General features: G+C 47.5%; 1 protein-coding gene across 1 annotated transcript in view; it reads left to right on the top strand.

The window, feature by feature from the left end:
• The window catches only part of ATP6V1C1 (ATPase H+ transporting V1 subunit C1), a 1238716-nt gene that overhangs the window by 597467 nt on the left and 627008 nt on the right, over positions 1-14241 (top strand). Inside the window, exon 5 of the mRNA XM_069621464.1 lies at positions 4909-5003. Coding sequence (XP_069477565.1) covers positions 4909-5003 — 95 coding nt within the window. The remainder of the gene's footprint in view (positions 1-4908; positions 5004-14241) is intronic.

The following is a 14241-nucleotide window of genomic DNA, read 5'->3' on the forward strand; positions in this document are numbered from 1 at the left end:
GCCCGCTGCAGGAGTTCCTGGACGCACGCTGGACGACGGGCAACTTCGAGGAGAGGATCACACTCGACGAGAGTTTCCGACGAGCGATCCGGTGGTGGGCCACCCGCGCGCATCTGATGGCAGGCATGGACTTCCAGACCCCAGGCCACCAGGAGACAGTGACCACAGATGCCTCCCTGGAAGGGTGGGGAGCGCACACCGGAAATCTGCACGCGAGAGGCCTTTGGCTCCCGACGGAGAAGTCCCTCCATATCAACGTCCTGGAGCTCGGTGCAGTGTTTTGGGCCCTCAGGTCCTTCCTTCCGTCCCTCAAGGGCAAGGTGGTGAGGATCTTCACCGACAACACCACCACCATGTTTTACATCAGGAAACGGGGCGGAACCAGGTCCCCAGCACTGTCCAAGGAGGCGCAGGACCTGTGGCATTGGGCCGTCGCCCAAAGGATGTTTCTGGTGCCGTTTCATCTGGCAGGGATAAAAAACACCATCGCCGACTCACTCAGCAGGGAGCTGCTTTCTTGTGCATCCCTCAAGTTTTTTTATAAGACTTTCTATCATCCAACAAGCGCATACATTCTGCTTCGTATGTACATGAGAGGAGGTGATATTGGGATTACATTAGATCGCATTGAGCAGAAATGGATCCATACCCTGAACACAGTTCATAAGGGTTTGAACGTTTCAGTAGAATGGAACAACTTGATTACAAAAAAGTGACATCTAAACGATGGAACAATATAGACACACAGCTGTGGAGATATTGTATAGTTGAGCACTACTGTGATCAGTATATACTGGTAATGCTATACATAATGAAGGCCCATTGTGTTTACTATACTGTTGGCCTTTTTCCATTTGGAGACTAATGACCATTATGCACATGAAAACAAGCATTTATTCACACTGTGCAATTCTGAATATACAACTATGTTAGGAGATAATGCATGCTAATGTGTGCATAATGAGTCAACTTATTGGTATCTCAAAGTTTGTTGATCAAGTGCTGTACGTGACATATGGAGTGGTCCTATACAATGTGTAATAGACCATATCCCAATGCAGTACAAAAAACAATTTGCTGTAATCACCCACATGGTTACACTGACTAACGGACCCAGTTCCTTAAATTAGGGAGTCAAGCCTAACATGTTTCATTTATTCTAAGGGTGTCTTAACGTGAGGCTTTTGGACAATGGTTCATATGTATGGTTTTTTCCACAAATGGGTGTCTTTCGGATCCATTCTTCGAACATTGTGAACCAATTGAGTGGTTGTACAAACCTAGGATAGCATGTGGGTTAGTGTGCCCGTTCCTATGTGGCTTCATGTAGTACGTGTATAATGTGGTGCATATTGAACATCTTTGCAATAGACGTGACCAAGTGGTATACCGGTCTCCTGGTCAACGCATTGAGTCATGCTTCATATTTTGGCACAGACTATAGCAGTGGCGCATGGGTATTTACGTTACCGGGTGTTTTTTAGTTCCGAGGCTGAAGTGGACTGCATTTTGATCCCTTTTTTAGTGTCTGGAGCACCTTTTAAATAAGGTAGTCCTTCGCCTATGTCTAGCCCGCATGCACTTTGAGCTGCGAGAGTGCTGGTGCCGAGTGAGCGATCAGAGCACAGGCTTTTTGAAATTATCTGTTTATCAAAGGTAAGCGCTCCGTTCTTCCGAATGCGTGCCCGAGAGACACGCGAGCAGCCGCTGTTGGGTCTAGTTTACAAATAATACGAGTCAGGCGGTGTGCACGGCATTGTTTTGCTTAAAGAAGCGCCGCTGTTTCACGGCATTCCGTTTGTTCTTTCTCTTCCTCTTTTACTTAAAGACATTCTTTATTACATGACATGCGGCATGCGGCACGGACGGTTAGTGAGCAAGGATAGTTAGTGGTAACGGGCACGGCGAAGTGGGACTTGCCTGTATAGCTCGATGTAGTGTGATTCTGTAACATGTTCTACATTCCCACTTGAATGGATTTGCACACACGGTTACATAGGTTGTGTGTTGTTTTTTACACTGTAACTTGTATGTAAGGGTGAATACCCGGTTTTTAGTTTTGCTAATATGAGAATGAAATATCCGTTTTTTAGTATGGGTATCATTTGTTTCCCCTGTAGCATCGTGAATGGTCTAATGATTTGTAGACATTGGGAAGATCCGACTAATATTACGCGGGTCTGAGAGTGACCGCCTGGTTGCCACATGTTGGGGAGGATTTCCGAGCTGCACCACGGGTGCTTGTAAGTGTTTTTAATTTTCACTGTATATAGTGCATGGTTATAAGTATTGCCATGGACACTGAGGTGTGTGTTTGTGTTGGTTCCATAGGTACAGTATTTGCACTGATTCCAGTGGAGGATTAATTTCCGCCGTCCACCTGCCCTTGAATTGGAACTGGGGGGTGAGTAGGGATGCTTGTGCTGATTGATCTCTAGCACATTGTGACATTATTAGTCACTGTTTTTAAGAAATAGGGATGACACTTTGTTTTTATCATTATTTTTAGATCCATTACGGGCCTGTATCTGTTCAGAATAGGGCGGAGTATTCTCTCTTAGCCCTACGTCATGCAGAAGGTCTCCGACCGAAACACGTGTCGACGCTTTTCTGTGAGAGATATCTGACCAAATCTGGCATCGGATACACAACGACACCTGATATTAGAGACTGGGTCATTGTTCAATGTGTTAATTGAAAAGAATGGTATAATCATATTTCCAAAGCCTATCGATGTACTAAACACCTTGGGTGTTCTTATTGTGTGAATGTTCGAATGAGTTTTGTATGTGGCCATGATTGTTGGTATGAAATGGTTTTTTATTGACTTTTATGATATTTAGAATGAATTTTTTCTTGTGATGAGATTATTGAATAAAATTTGAAATGTATTAAAATTTAGTTGGTGTCATCCCATTCTACTGATCCAATCTTGGATATTAGTATAGACTACACAGCACATTTCTTGTGAAAGAAATTGTAGTTAAATGTGAACTGCTCAAATGTTCCGACCACCAACTTAAAGAAAACCCAGTTCCTCAATCTCCTGGGAGGAGCCTCTTCCGTGGTACTTACTCGCTTCCACAAAACACAGTTCTCCCCTCTCCTGTAGGGACCCTTTTTCATAAACAATACACTGTTCCCCAATCTCCTGCAGGGAACCTCTTTCAGTGTCTGCGAATCAAAAATGAACCTTTCCAGTCTTTTTTCAGGCCTAGTTCACTAACCTGCCAGACTTGATTTCATATCTTGCAGTTCAAAAGATGTTCGCTCTTGTTTGCTCGGTCACTGGATTTTCCTGGTTTTATCTTTTTATACCTTCTCATGGGCTCCCTTACTGCTTCTGGGCACCAGCCCAATGGTTATAGGTATCTTTGCACTGCTGTGGGTCTTGCCCATTTCCATTTGGTTCCCAGTCCCTGTTTTACATTGTTGGGGCTTTGTTGCTTTCATTTGGACCCTTCTCTTTTGCTTTTGCTGGACCCCTGCCTCTGCTTTATCGGGTGTCCACTTGGACAGACCTGGTATACTCTCCTGCCAGGTACTATCCTGCATAGGTTTATTCCAAATGTTCTTATCAGCCTGTAGAATTCTTCTGTTATCCCCTTGTGCTCTTCGGGATATATTCACCAGGTTTTTCAGTTCATTCAGCTCCCTCAGTGCCCCAATAACTGGCCCGACCCTTTCACTACCTTTTGCAAGTCTTTGGGTGGTCTCCCATCTCTTCTGGAGGTGGAGCGCATCTGCTCTGTTACTGCCACGCTCAGCTTTCTGTTTATCACGGCAGCTGCAGACTCTCCTGCGTGTCTCTGGCTATCCCTGTCCTCGTTCTCGTCTGCCTTTCTTTTTCTCTGCCACCGTCCATGCCTGCCTCGCTTGGACCTCTCAGATAGTTATGCCTCTCTGCGTCCTGGTTTCCAGCCTTCAGGTCCCCTCCCACGGAACAAGCTCCTCGTTTCTTGGTCCTCCAGGGCTGGCTTTACAGCCCATTGAGTCCTTCTTTCCTTTTTATGATTGGGGCTACCGGTTGACAACTGTACCACGTTTGTTGGTTCCGCAGTAAGCTTTTGCCACCTTGTTCCATCTTCTTTGTCTCAGTGGTATTTTGTATTAAGCTTGGGTAAATCTCCCTCTTCCTCATCCCAGTATTGTCAATGAGACCTTCTGCTCTACCATAACATATAGAGGTATGGGGAACCAGATCGGCCAAAATGGGTGATAAGGGTAGTAGGGACACCAAAGGGGTAAGTGAGTACTGTGTTCTCCCATGGCCATCGACACTGGTCCCAGGAAGGATTTCCCTCCCCATGAAATCCACCCGCTGAGTCCACCCCCAGGGGGATTATTGGATATTGGCCTCACCTCCCTGGCCTCATGGAAAGTGCCCTCCACCATGGAAACAGTGACCACACCCTGGGATTAGTCACACCCGTCACACTACATCTTCCAACAGACTCTTTGGCAACTGTTGTAAGCAGAGGCTCCTAAAATGTCTTTTGCATTTTCAGACTATCATTCACATTAGTAATTCCTTAACAGTGGCCAACATAGGTGTTAGACCGTAAGGGCTTCTGGGAGGCAGGAGCCACCAACTATTTGATTTGACTTTTTCACTGTACATTTGCTGAGGGTGGCCACCAGAGGTTTTTTCCCCTTACTATTCGTTTTTTTCTGAATTTGTTGCTGAAGTAGGGTCATGAATCACCTGGTAGCTTCCATGTCAATTTTTGTCGCTTGTTTCATGCAGTATTCAGATCCATCTGAACTTCATATATTCATTTGAAAATGCCACAATAATGTGGCAAAGGTATACAGGCAATGAAGGTGCTCATAATTTTGTGTTTAATGTCTGATGTTGCATCATGCTTCGCACATGTTAACATTCAGTCCATATTCATTTTATTTTAGTGGATCTGATCACATATATAACCCGGTTCCAGTGGGACATGGCAAAGTATCCAATAAAGCAGTCCTTGAAAAATATTTCAGAAATCATTGCAAAGGTAAGATACTGTATTAATTATTGAATTTGCAACATTTGTTTTTTTATTTCAATGGCCATCTAGTAATGACCTAGTAATCGAGATGTACAAAGGTTTAGTCAAACACAGGTTTATTCTGGATTAGTACTTTAGCTTTATATTCAATGTGTGAATACACCATGGAAGAAACTGTGGATTATCAAATTCTACCTTTTATGCCTGAGTATGGCTCCAAAAAAAGGACACATTTTCTTAACAATTAAGAAAAATGCAAACAATCCCACAAACCTCATCAAATTCAGATCTCAGTGTTAGGGAGAATTCTCTGTTTAGGCTGAATTTCCTAACCTAGTGAGTCCCCCAGCAGCTTTGCTGGATTTTTGGGGTTTATTTTTTTCTCCTGCCAAGAGTGAGACTCTTTTACCCTCACTCTTGGACATGATTTGAGAGTGTTACTGTGACTTGCTATGTGCTCATGGGCTAGGGGGTATTTTTCCCCCATCGGCTATCATTGGTTTTTGAATGTGTGTTACACAGCACCCTCAGTGCAGTAACACAGGGGTGTCATAGAGACCCCCAAACATAGACTCCACACCCTGGGACTGACTACTGTCTCCCCGGGTCTGTAAAGTCACCATTGACTTTACTAGTCTTAACTTAGGAACTTAACCAGTACAAACCATCTTACTGTGGAAATACTGGTAGGGGCAATTAGATTGCCCCTGGGTCTGTTGTCGAGGGGGTACTGTCCCGTCCCCCCTCGCCGAGTTCTGGCTGGTGGCAGTGGATACCACGGAAATATTCCACCAGAATATTTCCCAATGGGATTTCCCATTGTTTTTAATGCACCACTTTTTGGTGCAATGTTAAAGATACCGCCGGTTTATTTATTTAATATAAATTCACCGGTTGGGATTTTTTGCCAGAACTCGCCACCAAAATGGCGTCTAGGTTCACTTCAGTAACCCTGAACCCGAGTCGAGCCTTTGTTCCACTTTTGGCGGGCTTCTGCACAGAAGCCCTCCACAGTGGTGCCATTCTGTCTGGGTACCACAGGGGTTGTGGGAGGGGGTTTAGGCACCCTGGACTGAGTTGCCTTGCCAACTCATGTCGCACTCTGGTGTGATTGGCCCAAGTGGTGAGCCACCCCGCTCACCATTTAGCAAGTTTGAGTGACAGCTAGGCTCTATGAATGGGGGTTTGCTGCATAAAAGCAGGGTTTTTGGGACTGGTTCTTCAGAAGTCGCCACAGGATCTAAGAAGCCGAAGAGGGAGAAGCCGAGACGACCTGCCAAGACGACACCACCGGTGAAGCCCCGCGGAACCGTCTCACCACTTTTTCCGACGACAGAGAAGATCTCCTACCGGAGAGTCTCCTTCCCTTAACTGGTGGGGACAACCATTTGCTGCCTTCTTTTCGCTGTCCCGAAGCATCTCGTGGCCGCCTTGCCTGTGCCAAGCACCCCGGCAACCGGGATACCACTTTTTACCTCAACCGCGAAAGAGGGGTAAACTCCTTTGTGACCGGAAAACTCCACGGCTGGTCTCATCCCTGGTAGTGCAACGACCTGCAGCTTTCCTCCACGTCGAGATCACCTCTTCCCCTGGACGACGCCGCGACTTGCAACCACTACCAGGAACAACTACCACCGCTGGAGGATCCTTTCCACTTTTAAAGGTACTGTGTTCCGCCCGGCTTCCCTTGCCACCGATTGTACGGGGTAGATTTAGCCCTCGGCTCTCGACCCTGGGTAAGCCTGGGACACCCTAACTAAACTTTTTCTAAACTCAGTAAAACCTTTTCTACTCACCTGCAAAGACTTGTGACATTGTGTGATCTTGGGCATATTTTCGCCTGGCTCTCTCTAAAGCGGGCCACGAACCAATTCTCCTTGTTCCACAGTTGACTGCCTTTGCTAACCTTATGTGGAAAGTGTTTTACCTTGCTGCTTTCATTACTTCTGCTTTTTCCCTCCCTTTTCTAATAACTTGTTGGAGTTCCATCTGACGTTAAGCGCTCACCTCTGTTTGGAAATAAGTGGTGTTAACTTAGACTTGTCCAACAAATGACTAGGGATGTACATATACATAATAGTGACTGTGTTTTGTCTTACTTACCTTTTTCTGTGCTAGTGTAATTTATGAGTGTGCCTTTAAAATAAATAAGTATATACTTTTACACCTAGCTCTGGTCAGTGTTTGCTTGTACTACTGTGCCTCTGTACCTATCCGGTATCCTCTATATACTGCCTAACTCTTCTTGAGGGAAGTCTGACTGCTCAGCCACAGCTACCACAGTGAATCTGTGTGGTGCAGACTGCTACCAAGTGGGTTTACTGCCAACACCTGTAATCTTAAATCTTTTGCAGTGGTCCCAGAGGGAACTGCACAGGTTTCTGCTTAACACTCAATATGTGTCCTTTTAATTAATTGTAATTCATATTCTTTTTGTTAAACTTATCGTTTGCCATTTTTGCTTGAAACAATTAACCTAATGTCAGGAGACCCCCCTACGCCCCACTTAACCCCCTTGCACACCCTGCATTGAGGGGCTGGACTGAGTACCTTTATAGACAGGACAAGGTTCCACAGCGTCCCTCTGATCACCTATTGGCAGTGCTGGTTAAGGAGTTGGAGGCAAAGTTCTTAGGAGGAATTGAGATGAGTGAGATACTAAAACGGGTATCACTTTAAGTAAAGGGAATTTCCGCACAGCAGTATAGTTTAGTATATCCTCTTGGTCTCTTATTGGTGAGTAGATTACTTATCTAACACTAAGGTTTAAGTCTTTAGGTGTGTTTGTTCACCACTGACTGTTAGGGTCAACTGTGGAGTCGCAGGGCTTTATTGGCCTTGCTATAGTCTGTTCCTGTTGGGTGTGTGCCCATGGGGACAATGCAATGTGATTGGCTGAGCGTCAAATGGTAGTGATGCCATAGGAGATGCTGTCTGAATTTCTAGCTACATGATGGCTCATCAAGGTTCAGTTTCTTAGAGTTCCCTGTGATTAGAGATATTTCTGCTCTTCTCTACCAGAGCTATCAAGCACTCTGCTCCAGTTATGGACTCCAACTTCACGGTTCCTATGAGGTGCTAAAGTTCCTATAGTATCTTGATAAGCTGCTGGTTGTCTTTTTCGATGAAGGAGCAGCTGAAGGTTATGAAGATGGTTCACTTAAGTGTGATTTGTGGATCCAGGCAGCAGTAATCAAAGAATAATTTGTTTGTTTGAAGAAGCACTTTTGAGTTTAAGCTTAGCTTCATGGACAAGTCCAGTCTGTGTGACATATTTAAACAAGTGCACGCAGGTGTGGATAAAGGAGGACAAAATGGATGTTTAAACTGATTCAAATCAGGTCAATGTGTGACCTACATTGCAAGAAAAATAAAGTAAATGTCTGTTAATAAACAATACCACATATTGTAAAGGTGTAAATGAAACCTGCTATGATTTGTAGGTTCACATTTCTCCGTGTCCCATGTGTTCATGGACAAATGGACCCCATTTATATCAGAAGTGAATATAGAATTTGCCATTATCTTCTGAGCCTGGCTCTGCTGTGTTCCCATCAGAGGCTTCCAACTGCTAATGTAATTTTTCATATGAATAATTGTGGACAAATTCTGCCTGGAACACATTTTTACAGAGCAAAACAAAAATGCAGATAAATACAAAGATGATGAAAACAAAAATCTGGATCCACACAGATTGAAATGTAGAAAAGATGAATACCTCAAAACAGGGGCCACAAGTAGGACTTAATGATATTTGAAATATCTTACTTCTAAGTGATAGGGTTGTACATATATTATATTAATGGTTGTTTAACTCTTGTGGCTAATTACTATATCAATGTTCTCCAGCATGCAGTCTTGCATGGATTCACATGCTCATGAATTTTCCCCGTCATCGGGCTGGGAATCCTCAGTAAAATTAAAGCAGTTTACCTGTTAACTAAAAAAAATGCATGTCTCCTCTATAGCCAGTGTCACTTTGGGTCATACTGCCCCAGCCATTGACACTCTTCATCCTAAGCGCCATCCCTGGTGGCCATCTTAAAATTGTAACTGCACGTTTCTTGTGTTGGGATTCCTCATGCTTTTCACCTCAAACAATAGCTTTTAGCTCTTTATTTGCCTGTTTTTATTAGAAAATTGCTTTATCTCCATCGTCCAACGTCATGTAGTGACTACCAGTTTCAGGGACACTTTGCAGGAGAAGATCTTCAGTCCATCGTCAGATCTTCAGTTCATGCTGCCACAGTCCCAGACTTGGGCCTTGCTCGAATAACATAGCAGATGCCACAAAAAAAGTAATTTTAGGCTGCAGTTTTCACAGGACCTGAAGAAAATCTTCATTGAGGATCGGCAACTCAAGTGCATTTACTGTCTTCATCCTGACCATGATGCGGAGGTCCGATTTGCCAATCCTTTTTGTCAAAGCCACGTAAGGACTGCTATCGGAGGTAGGTGGCCTCTGGGAATAGTCATGCCTCTTCAAGGGCCAGCAAGTCCAAGAGCGTGCTCCCTACAGTAAAAAGAGGTAGAGGTCCTTTGAGGATGCTTCCTTGGTGAAGATCTAAAAGAAGGCAACATCATACATGCCGTCATATTCTTAGTCAACGACTTCAACCACCAAGACTGTTGTCCTGTCGACGACTGCCACGTCTACAAAGACTGCTCTTCCTTCAATGGCCACTACACCCAGGGGTTCATCCACAAGCGTTTCCTTTACCTCTGCAACGGTTACATTGCCCATGGTTTTCCTGCCTCCTAAACCTCTGTCAGCGGTTCCGATGATGGTACCGTCAACAGTGTCCCCTTTTCCTGCATTGCAGGCTCAAGTCATCACTTCTTTCTCTAGGGGTTCTGATATAGGAGAGACATGCCTCCAGCGCTGGACTTCCTGCACAGTCCCACCAAGGCTGCACTGCTCTTGACTCTGGCACCTCTGGGATCCCCAGCAATCTACACCAATTCTGAAGCAGACTTGCCAGAATATTTTTACTCTGATCAGGAAGGGGCAAAGGGCAGCCCGACCCGATTCTGCATATGCCTCATCAATTGATGCCAGCCCTGTTCAGCCCTCCAAGGGGTACAAGCAAAATAAGTTCCCTTATGAGAGAACTCCCGTCTCATGCAAACTATCTTGGGCTCAAAAGGATAAGCCAATCTTTTTAGAAAAAGATATCCCAATCTTATGGGCGATGGTTATGGTCTTAATATGGATTTTTGACGTTGCTTATTTTGAAACAGTTTTACATAATATATTCAAGACAATAATGCAGAATATAGTACAAAAGCGTTTTTAGTCTTAAGACCCAACATGTTTCTAGATAGTCATTCTCTTCATCAGGGGCGTAGTTCAAATCATTGCTATGAGAAAACATCAGATAATATAGTTTTAGTCATTTTCTCTAATGTACAACAATTCTCAAGTATCATCATTGAATGGTCTCATTTTGGTATATTTTTTCAACAGTAAATTCTGAACAGCAGTTTGTGGATAAATTTACTTTTGCGTCCCGTCCCCTTTCTTCCATACTGCATGGGCGTCCCTCTCGAGGGACGGAAGACGGAACCTTTTTCACCAGAAAAATCTTCATCCCCTCTAAATTTAGAGGCACGGCCCTGACTCCACCCTCTGGCGCCACACCTCAGTCCCCTTTTCCGCGTCGACGGGGTCGGGACGAATTCACCAGTGCTCCGGGGTTTGGCTTCAGCCATGTAATTCCATGCGCGGATTCTTCCTCTATATCTTCTTTTGTCTTTTATCAATTAGGTACTGAGTCCTCAGTCGCCACAGCTCCTCCCCGCATGTCGTTTTCAACAGGGTTCAGCAGGTGCACATCCTGCAACGGGTTCTTCCCGACTTCAGACCCCCACGCCCTCTGCCCACGTTGCCTTGGTCCAGACCACGGTTGGCAAGCCTGTTTGGCATGCGGCTCACTGTCCTCGAAAGCGCTGATGAACAGACTAGCCAGGTGGAGGGAGCTCTTTCAGCGGTCTCCTTCTGAGGATCTCAAGAACTTTGTGAAGCATCTATCCAGGCCTGAGGTAGGGCCTATATTTTCATCCGCACCCCGCAAGGGAGACTCCTTCCCAGGGACTCTCCTGCGCGTGAGGGACCGGTCAGGTCCTTATACCAACACACGCACCGAGGCTGTCACAGCTACCGGCCTCCGGGCTGAGGGGTCCTTGGATCCTCCCGGTGCCAGTGTTGAGGGGCCGCTAGGCTCTATTACTGGGCTACGCCCTTGTACCGGCATCATGGCCGAGGGGCTATGCCCAGTTACCGGCAGTACATCCGAGGGGGCGCCTGAACGCAGCTCTAACGACCGTCGGGTTGAGGTTTGTACACCTACCAGGCTTGTGCCCGAGGAGCAGTGCAAGTTGAGCGCCTCACACATAAGAGACTTGGCAGAGGCCGGCCCCAGCGAGCCGAGCAACACGTCTCAGCCATGTGGTAGGCAGCTCAATAGAATGGCCGACGTGCCAGAAAGGGACACCCGTTCCACACCTCTGCAGGACTTCGGCAAAGAACGAGTATCGAGGTGGGACTGGCATCAACCAGGTACATGGCCTACAGCCTACCCTTCTTATGCACAAGACTGTTTTCCCTTGTGTCCATATGTACAGGATCGGAAGCAGCCTCAGCTGCCTCTAGCTACCCCGTCCATGCCCTCCTCTGCGGGCAGCGAGGACCGGATCTTCAAAAGGTTCCTCTGCCTCATGAAGTCTCCACAGATGGGTGCTTTCATCAAGGACGCAGTCAGGGAAGTCCTCTGGTTCCGGCACACCCGCCTCCTCTTCCTCTTCCTCAGCCTCCGGCCGTGGTCCCAGTGTCCCAGCCTCTGGCTCCGGATACTCCTCCTCCACAGGTTCCGCCAGACCCTCCGGATACTGATGAGGAGGAGGATCCTGACACAGCATCATCAGCCAGGGCCTTCCACGAACGTCTCTCGGGCCTGGCGGAATACCTGGACACCCCCAGCCCCAGGTAGAACAGCCGGCAAAGGGCGTCCTCGCTGAAGTCCTCACGAGGCGCCGTTCTGCCAGAACGGGAATTCCACTACAGACCAACGTGGTGTCCGTCGCCAAGAAGGGTTGGCTCAAACCCCACTCTGTCCAGCAAGTCAACTGCCGCCTGGATGCCAAGTACAGGCAGATGGAAGGGGATACACACTTGCTCTCCTCCCATCCTCAGCCACATTCCTCGGTGATCGCTGCGGCATCACTGTACTCCAAGCCTCAGTCGTCTTCGTCATCTACTGCGCTGTTAGACAAGGAGGAGAAAACCTTGGAGGCATACCATAAGAAGCTGTATTCCAATGCTTCCTTGCATCTGCGACAGGCCAACGCAGACGCCATGCTGGCAGCTGCCAACCAGAGATTATGGTGGGAAATTGCTGACTTCCTCCCGGTACTCTTCGCCCACTGTCAATAGCGTTTTAAGGCGGCGCTAGCCGAAGCTAAACCCGTGGCTCAGGATATCATGGAGTCCACCCTGGCACACATTGATACCTCTGGACGTGCCATTTGTATTGCCACGGACATGAGAAGGATGGCCTGGCTCCGGGCAACTAAGTTGAACCCAGATGTCCAGGATCGCATTCTAGATCTGCCCTTCGAGGGCAGTGACCTCTTTCACTCCAGCACGGACGAGGAGCTGGACAAGAAGAACAGCTCTCAGACGGTAAAGTCTTTATCCATACTGACAAAGACAACACCCAAAGCGTACTCCCAGTCTCAGCAACGCTCGGATAAGGGTCGCTCATCTGGAGGTTTCCGTGGCTTCCAGGAACGGAGATCTAGGCAGCTGGAAGGCTCGCCGACCCCAAGTCTGTGCAAGCAACAAAAAGGGGGAGTGGGCAAGGGCGTATTCCAGTCCCCCTCCTCCGCCTCTGCCTCTGAGGGTAAGAAGTCTGGACACAACCCTCTGGGTCCACGTGTCTTCAGTGGGGGGCAGGCTTGATCTTCGCGCACACATTTGGTGACAGAACTGTACGGACCCCTGGATCCTGTCAGTCTCCTCGGGGTACCGTCTACCTATTCCTGCCTCTCCTCCTCGCCCTCAAGTTGGGACAGCAACTCTTTTGGCAGAGATTCAGTTGCTCGTCCTGAGCCAGGCCGTGGAGGAAGTCCCAACCTCCCAGCGAGGCTCTGGCCTTTACTCTAGGATCTTCACCATTCAGAAGAAGAACCAGGCTGGCCTGAGAGTTGTACTGGACCTTTTCACCCTCAACCTCTCCTTACCTCTTCAGAAATTCAAGATGGTTATGCCAGCCTTTATTGCGTAGACATTGTGCAGGGGAGACTGGATGTGCTCCCTGGATTTGAAGGACGCTTAGCTGCACGTCCCGATTTGGCAACCCCATCGTTCTTTCTTCCGGTTCAGGATCATGGGCTGCCATTTCCACTGCAAGGTCCTCCCTTTTGGCCTCAACTCGGCCCCCAGGGTCTTTACCAGACTCATGAATGCTGTGGCAGCCCTCCTCCAGGCTCAGGGCCTCCATACCATATAAAGCCCTACCTAGACGACTGGCTCGTCAGGGCTACATCTTCAGAAGCAGTTCACCACTCCTCCCATGCACTGATGAACACGCTACATGACCTGAGCTTTTCGCTCAATCTCATGAAGTCACAGCTGCAACCCACGTAGTTTTTCACCTTCCTGGGTCCCATCTGGGACACGCGCTCCAAGAGGGTCTTCCCCTTGGAGGACAAGATCTCAGCCATCAGGAGGGCCACGTCCCACTTTCTCTGCCAAAGCGCCAATTCGGCTTGGTGGTATCAGCATCTCCTGGGTCTTTTTGCAGAGGTACTGTTGGCCGTCCCCCACACAACTCATGATGAGGAGGATTCAACTCCACTTCGCAGCGTCGTGGAACCAAGAGAGGGGCTCTCAGGCCTAAATTATCAAGATCCCCATCTCTCTTCACCCGGACCTCACATGGTGGTCCAGGGACTGCAACCTGCGGATGGGCAAGCCTTTCAGGCCTCCCGTCCCACAGGTGACGATTACCACAGACTCCTCCCGTGAGGGCTGGGGAGCCACCCTGAAGGATCTCTCGGTCCACGGCACGTGGACCCATCAAGAACAAGAATACCACATCAATTGGCTGGAACTGAACGCCATCCGGTTAGCGCTCAGAGCTTTCCACCCACATCTCAAGGAAAGGGTTGTCCTCATCCAGACAGACAACTCGACCAGTATGTACTACATCAACAAGCAAGGGGGGGATCAAGTCCCCCTCCC

The sequence above is a fragment of the Ambystoma mexicanum genome, chromosome 5q (assembly GCF_040938575.1).
Source record: "Ambystoma mexicanum isolate Mex_15411 chromosome 5q, UKY_AmexF1_1, whole genome shotgun sequence".
In the NCBI taxonomy this organism is placed as follows: Eukaryota; Metazoa; Chordata; class Amphibia; order Caudata; family Ambystomatidae; genus Ambystoma; species Ambystoma mexicanum.